This window comes from Notolabrus celidotus, chromosome 20 (genome assembly GCF_009762535.1).
Source record: "Notolabrus celidotus isolate fNotCel1 chromosome 20, fNotCel1.pri, whole genome shotgun sequence".
In the NCBI taxonomy this organism is placed as follows: Eukaryota; Metazoa; Chordata; class Actinopteri; order Labriformes; family Labridae; genus Notolabrus; species Notolabrus celidotus.
This window is the reverse complement of record NC_048291.1, coordinates 27851336-27859059: the sequence shown is the minus strand read 5'-3', so window position 1 is coordinate 27859059 and position 7724 is coordinate 27851336. Positions and strand designations below refer to the sequence as shown.

The 7724-nt window shown below is 45.4% G+C and overlaps 1 protein-coding gene across 1 annotated transcript in view; it reads left to right on the top strand.

Annotated features, from left to right (window-relative positions):
• The first annotated feature begins 34 nt into the window (after positions 1–34).
• The window catches only part of arhgdig (Rho GDP dissociation inhibitor (GDI) gamma), a 34629-nt gene continuing 26939 nt past the window's right edge, over positions 35–7724 (top strand). The window contains exon 1 of the mRNA XM_034711220.1: positions 35–582. Within this exon, the coding sequence (XP_034567111.1) occupies positions 510–582 (73 nt within the window). The 5' untranslated portion in view covers positions 35–509. The remainder of the gene's footprint in view (positions 583–7724) is intronic.

Sequence of the window (7724 nt, the reverse complement as noted above, 5' to 3'; positions counted from 1 at the left end):
GACAGCTCTGCCGGCTCACCACGTCTCCCTCTCTCTGCTAGCTTTCAGCATCCTGAGCCGGCTGTTAGCTCTGCTGCTGAAAAAGAGGAGAAGAGAGGCTGCTCTCTCTCTCTCTCTCTCCCTCTCTCTCTCTCTCTCTCTCTCTCTCTCTCTCTCTCTCTCTCTCCCTCTCTCTCTCTCTCACTCACTCACACACATCCCCATCCTCTCCACACCCACACCCAAGGATACCCTCCCTGCTTCTCTCTCTCTCTCTCTCACGCCACCACGTTTCTCCTCCTCTTCCCCTTCAACCCCTCCAACTACACCTTTTTTCTACATTTCTTCCAGGGAGGAGACGCTCATTTCCTCTCTCTCTCTTTCTTTCTTTCACCCTGAAGACTTTAGTTGCGGTGTTTCTCCCGCTCTGACACTTTGTTGCTACCTGTGGAGGTTCCCCCCTCCTCCTCTGGTTCTCTCTGGTTCTTCTGCCAGCCGTTGCACTGAGCGCAGCCCTGCAGAGAGGCACCATGCTGGGATTGGACGTGTGTGAGTTCGGGGGTCAGGTGCTGGAGGTGCTGTGGCTGACAATGTGCTACAGAGGTGAGAGGGTGAACGCGTGTGTATGTGTGTGTGTGTCGTGCATGCTCCTGTGCATCAGTTAAACTTCACTGATCCAGTTTCTGTGAATGTGCATGATGAATGTATGTCATGATGATAGTGAAATAAAATCATAATGAGTCTCTTTTAAAGGACGAAGCCTTCATGTGCCGGCTGTATCTGTGTTAGTGTGTCTCTATGTGTGTGTGTGTGTTAGTGTGTGTGTGCAATATGTCTCCATCCTGGCGGGTGTGGACATTTTAATGTCCAACATGGAGCGCTGCCAAGACAAGCTGAAGGTGGCAGATCAATAGCTATCGATCACACACACCCTGCGCCGCGTGTTGGTGTGTGCTCGCTGTGCATGCTGGCTTTTGTGATCATGCTTCTGCTCATAAATACACACACACACATGCAAAAGGTGTGTGTGTGCACAAGAAATGTTGGCAGGGAGGGTAGTGTGTGTGTGTGTGTGTGTGTGTGTGTGTGTGTGTGTGTGTGTGTGTGTGTGTGCGTGATGACACAGCTTATGCTACATCATGTTCCATTATCTGATGTTTCTTCCCACATTTTTTGCCATTCATGTTTCAGCAGTACTTAATGTTTGTTGCAAGGTTTAGCTGTGATTGTGTGTGTGTGTTTGTGTGTGTGTGTGTGTGTGTGTGTTCGTGTGTGTGTGTGCCTGCTCTCATTACACTGCAGCAGTGCTTGGCAGTCACAGATGGTGGATCAGACCTGGGGTTTCCCCTCACACAGGTGTGTGTTTGAGAGTGTGTGTTTTGTGATGAAAAGTGGGAGACAGAGATAGAAGAGAAGAGAGAGGAGGAAGAAAGGAGAAATGATATGAAAAGAGCTAAAAGAGAAACACACAGACGATTACGAGGAGAGATGATCTTCAGAAGAAGCTCCTGGAAGTGAATGGATTTGATTTCAGTCACAACTTTCCATCATGGCGCTGAATGACTCTCATTGTTTGAGCCCCGCCTCTGAGAGTTCAACGGTTCATCTTTACGTGTACATTAGAATCAAACTGAGTATCAAGCCAATGTCTGAGAATAACCGAGGCGGCAACAATTACCCCGCCGCTGTTGGTCCACCAGAGAGAGTAGGTGGAAGTGTTGTTCTGTTTTCTGTTCCTCACTGAGGTGTGAGTAAACTGTTACTTTGCCTGAACACACAAACACGAATACAGATGACGAGACTTTGAAGACGAGAGTGAAGAAAAACATGACTCTGGTTGTCTGTTAATGTTCATTCAGACCGAACATGAAACCAAATCATGCAGGCAAGTCAACGGCAGGATGTGTGTTCACTCAGTGTGACTGTCTATTAACTGTGAAACTGAGACCCACTTGAAACAGATGTAAATGTTGTCCTAGTAGTTACCATAGTCTCTCTTGCAGAGAGGCTGTTATTTTGGAAAAGTTTGGATCTGTTACTGCAAGAACAATTGAACATCTCTTTTTGTGGTTATACTGTTGTAAGCCAGAGTGCAGCTTCTGTGCAACTTTCTATTTACAGTGAAACTGAGACCTACTGGAAATAAACAAGTGCAATCTCAAGAAAAAAACCAGTGATCTTGGAAGGCTAACAGGCGAACAAACAGAGTCCTTGATGATTGATTTTTCTGTCAGTCAAAGTGAAGCTTCTGTGTGACTTTCTATTAACGGTGAAACTGAGACCAGCAGTTACTTACCTCTTGCAGAGAAGCTGTTATTGGATGCTGTTATTTGGGCAAAGTTTTGATCTATAACTGCAAGAAAGTAGGAACATATCTTTTTGTGGTCATGCTGTTGTAAGTCAGAGTGCAGCTTCTGTTCGACTTTCTATTTACAGTGAAACTGAGACACCCTGGGAAGACAAGTGCAATCCCAAGACAGAGAAACATTGGATATTTTGATGAAGGCCAAAAGAGAAAGTGCTCCTCTGGTCCTCTATTAAGGAGTATTCAGACCAAACATGCAAATGTTAAAGAAAGTCAGCAGCATCAGAGACTTCCTATTTACAGTTAAACCAAGACCTACTAGAAACAGGTGAAAAGCTTCTCCTCAGCTTAAAGGAAACGCCAGCTGTTAGTAACCCTAGGGGGAATCTCTTGCAGGGAAGCTGTTATTTTGGCAGAGCTTGGACCTGTTATTGCCCCCCCCCCCCCCAAAATTGGTATTAACAGACAAAATAACCATCACAGACTCTGTTTGGTCCTCTGTTTGGTCCTCTGTTTGGTCCTCTATTTGGTCCTCTGTTTGGTCCTCTGTTTGGTCCTCTTTGGTCCTCTGTTTGGTCCTCTGTTTGGTCCTCTGTTTGGTCCTCTGTTTGGTCCTCTGTTTGGTCCTCTGTGTGGTCCTTTGTTTGGTCCTCTGTTTGGTCCTCTGTTTGGTCCTCTGTTTGGTCCTCTGTTTGGTCCACTGTTTGGTCCTTTGTTTGGTCCTCTGTTTGGTCCTCTGTTTGGTCCTTTGTTTGGTCCTCTGTTTGGTCCTCTGTTTGGTCCTCTGTTTGGTCCTCTGTTTGGTCCTCTTTGGTCCTCTGTTTGGTCCTCTGTTTGGTCCTCTGTTTGGTACTCTGTTTGGTCCTCTGTTTGGTCCTCTGTTTGGTCCTCTGTTTGGTCCTCTGTTTGGTCCTCTGTGTGGTCCTTTGTTTGGTCCTCTGTTTGGTCCTCTGTTTGGTCCTCTGTTTGGTTCTCTGTTTGGTCCTCTGTTTGGTCCACTGTTTGGTCCTTTGTTTGGTCCTCTGTTTGGTCCTCTGTTTGGTCCTCTGTTTGGTCCTCTGTTTGGTCCTCTGTTTGGTCCTCTGTTTGGTCCTCTGTTTGGTCCACTGTTTGGTCCTTTGTTTGGTCCTCTGTTTGGTCCTCTGTTTGGTCCTTTGTTTGGTCCTCTGTTTGGTCCTCTGTTTGGTCCTCTGTTTGGTCCTCTGTTTGGTCCTCTGTTTGGTCCTCTGTTTGGTCCTTTGTTTGGTCCTCTGTTTGGTCCCCTGTTTGGTCCTCTGTTTGGTCCTTTGTTTGGTCCTCTGTTTGGTCCTTTGTTTGGTCCTCTGTTTGGTCCTCTTTTTGGTTCTCTGTTCGGTCCTCTTTTTGGTTCTCTGTTAGGTCCTCTGTTTGGTCCTCTGTTTGGTCCTCTGTTTGGTCCTCTGTTTGGTTCTCTGTTCGGTCCTCTGTTTGGTCCTCTGTTTGGTCCTCTGTTTGGTCCTCTGTTTGGTCCTTTGTTTGGTCCTATGTTTGGTCCTCTGTTTGGTCCTCTGTTCGGTCCTCTGTTTGGTTCTCTGTTCGGTCCTCTGTTTGGTCCTCTGTTTGGTCCTTTGTTTGGTCCTCTGTTTGGTCCTTTGTTTGGTCCTATGTTTGGTCCTCTGTTTGGTCCTCTGTTTGGTCCTCTGTTTGGTTCTCTGTTTGGTCCTCTGTTTGGTTCTCTGTTTGGTCCTCTGTTTGGTCCTCTGTTTGGTCCTCTGTTTGGTCCTCTGTTTGGTCCTTTGTTTGGTCCTCTGTTTGGTCCTTTGTTTGGTCCTATGTTTGGTCCTCTGTTTGGTCCTCTGTTTGGTCCTCTGTTTGGTTCTCTGTTTGGTCCTCTGTTTGGTTCTCTGTTTGGTCCTCTGTTTGGTCCTCTGTTTGGTCCTCTGTTTGGTGTTTTTAGACAGAACTTCAGCTTCAGTGTGACTTTTAATTTACTGTGAAACTGAGACCTGCTGGAATGAGATGGAGAGGTTCTCGTCAGATAAAATGAAGCTGCAGTCGTTACTTCTGTGAGAATCTCTTTCAGGAAACATGTAGAAATGATATTGTTTGTTTTTCATGATATCTGGAGGCCGAATCCTTTCATCCCTTGTGATCTAAACACACTTTAATGTTCCCACATTCAAACCTTCTAAGTGACGTAAGACAAATGTTTTCATCTCTTTTGGTTCAAACACACCTTTAGAGTGAGATCCAAACATAAACATCTTATAATCATGGTTAGACTGAGGAACAACAAACCTGAGATCTTGTGCTTTAAACATTTCTGAGAGCTGGTGGATATATACAACAAAAACATCTTCAAGGCTGCACAGAGTTTTTTTGCGATGTCTGTGAAGGTATTTGTGGATGTGAGACATGGAGTCAAAAACACTTGGCTGAGATTGGATTTTGAAAAACGAGGATGAGGAGGAGGAGGAGATTTTGAGAGGAACGTGGGAGGAGACTGAGTGGAGATAAATGGCATGAGTGAGGAGCAAAATGACGAAGCGAGGAGGACGGAGGATGAGAAACGGCACAGGAAGACGCTGGAGAAAGAAAAGAAAGGAAAGAGGGGATGATGACTAAGATGAGGAAGCTGAGGAGGATGAGTAGGCCGGTCTGTGCTGCTGAGACAGGAGGAAGACGAGTGGAGAGGAGAGAGGGTTAAAGTGAAGGGAAACAAAAGGACAGAGTGGTGGTCGAGAGCAACGTCTTGTGTCAGCAGCTGTTTCCAGGAAAGAACAGTGTGTGTGTGTGTGTGTGTGTGTGTGTGTGTGTGTGTGTGTGTGTGTGTGTGTGTGTGTGTGTGTGTGTGTGTGTGTGTGTGTGTGTGTGTGTGTGTGTGTGTGTGTGGTAGACACTCCATCAGCTGTCAACCAGCAGACAGACAGCATTGCATTCAACAGACTAATTGAAACCCTCTCCTCCTTTTTTTTCTCCATCTTTCTTCATCGTTTCTCACACAGTGTTCCCGCCCTCCTCCTCCTCTCTCTCTCTCTCTCTCTCTCTCTCTCTCTCTCTCTCTCTCTCTCTCTCTCACATTTTACCTCCCTCTCTCTCCCCTCAGGTCTCTCCTTAGTCTCTCCTCTTCCTCTTTTTATTCGTCTTCCACGCCTGTCAGATTAAATAACACAGACTCCATGCTTCGGTGTCTAATCCTCCTCTTCCCCACTCTTCTCTCTCCACCTGCTGACTTTCACTGTTCATGTCTACACACACACACACACACACACACACACACACACACACACACACACACACACACACACACACACACAGACCTTTACTTCACCTGCCTCTGACTTCATCCCTCTCTCTGTCTGTCTTCTGTCTTTGTGTCGTGATAGATGAGATGGTCTGGGTGAGCAGACACATAAGAGACCAATCAAATCAGTCAATTAGTCAAGCTGCTGTCTCAACGATCCTGACGGAGCCGCTACGGACCTTATTAACTGTGTGTGTGTGTGTGTGTGTGAGAGAGTGTGTGTGTGTGTGTGAGAGAGAGAGAGAGGGAGAGAGATAGCTGAGGTCATAAAACTACTTTTTACATTTTCTTTTTAGAATCAATCAGTCTTTATTTATAAAGCACCAAATCAAAACAAACGTTCTCCTCAGATTCTTTCCAAACAGAGCAGGTCTAGACCAGACTCTATGTTCTATTATATAAAGACCCAACATCAAGACCGGATCAGATCCAGTCCCATCTTCCAGACAGGACTCAGTCTGATCTCATCTTAATCCACCATGAGCAGAGCACTTTGCAGCATTTAGCAAGTTACAGTGGCAAGGACAAACTTCCTTTAACAGGCAGAAACCTCCAGCAGGACCAGACTCATGTTAGACACACATCTGCTGAGACCATGTTGGAGAGAGGGATAGAGGGAGATGAAGAGAGAGAGAGATGATAGTGGGGAGACGGATAGTAGTAGTTGTAGCAGCTGGAGTCTGGACCACGTCCACAGCAGCAGAGATCCAGAGGAACCTACGAGACAAGGGAGCTCAGGGACTCCAGAAAGGTCTATGAAAAGAGAGAAGAGAGGGAGACCAGAAGAAAGAAAAAGAGGCGAATAAATGGGCAAGGAAAGGACGGGATGAGAAAAGGAGACATAAAGGATCAGGAAACATGGAAAGTACAAAGAGAGAAGTGAAGAAAGAAAGAATGAATGAGAGAAAGAAAGGACAGCGGGAAAGAAGGGATGGAAGGAAATAGGAAAGAAAGAAAGAAAGAAAGAAGGATAGAAAAGAAAGGAGACAAAGGATGAAGAAACATGGAAAGAAGGAGAGAGAAAGAAAGAAAAAAGAAAGAAAGAAAGTAAGAAATGACAGCAGGAAAGAAGGAATGAAAAGAAAAAGGAATTAAAGAGAGATCAAAGAAGGAAAGAAAGAAAGGAAGGAAAGAAAAAAAGAAGGAAGGAATGAGAGGAAAAGGAATAAAAGAAAGAAAGAAAGAAAGAAAGAAAGAAAGAAAGAAAGAAAGAAAGAAAGAAAGAAAGAAAGAATGAATAAAAAAGAGAACGAAGAAAAGAAAGCAAAAAGTAAGAAGGATGGAATGAAAGGAAAGAAAAAAGAACAGAAAAGAAAGGATGAATAACAGACCCCAAAAAAGGAATCTACAGCAGAGATCCAGAGGAACCTACGAGACAAGGGAGCTCAGGGACTCCAGAAAGGACTATGGTTAGTAACTTTAATGGGACAGGAAGAGTTAAAGTAAGAGACAGGCAGAGAGAGGAGAGAGAGGGAAAGACAGGATCCCAGTGTGTCATGCATGAAGTTAAAAACATCACTGGTGTTTTTCCACAAATGTCCTGCATATTTATTTAACTGCATCAGGCTGATGGTCAGAAATCTCTTCTGCAAACACGCACACACACACACACACACACACACACACACACACGCACACACACACACACACACAAACACACACATCTCCTGTTAAATGGTTGCATTAAACAGCATCACTATATTTAACTGCAGCGTTACAGGAAAGCAGTGTTTAGTGTCAGCAGTAATTCAGCCTGGAACAGAATCTGCAGCGTCATGAGACATGATATCACCGGCTCCCGCTCCTGCTGTTATTCCTTCTTAATCTCAGCCTTTCATCACAGAACGAGCGGGGGAAATGTGATGTCACCAGTTTGCAGGTTAGTATGATGAAGTGTCGAGGCTGTCCCCGGCTCTGACAGGGTGTGTGCCGCCTCACACACACATCCTGCAGGTGACAGATCGATTGTTGGGGTGTTATGGCGGAAAAGGCCGCGCGTGCTGACAGCAGCCTGGAGACTGGAACAAACCTTGCTCTCCTGTAATGCTGTTATGCTGATCTTTCTTCCTTTACTGCTTCACTATAAAAGCTGTTATTGGCTCTGCAGAGGACGGAGAGATTCATTCTTCCTCTGCGTGTGTGTGTGTGAGTGTCTTTATATATGTGTGTGTGTGTGTG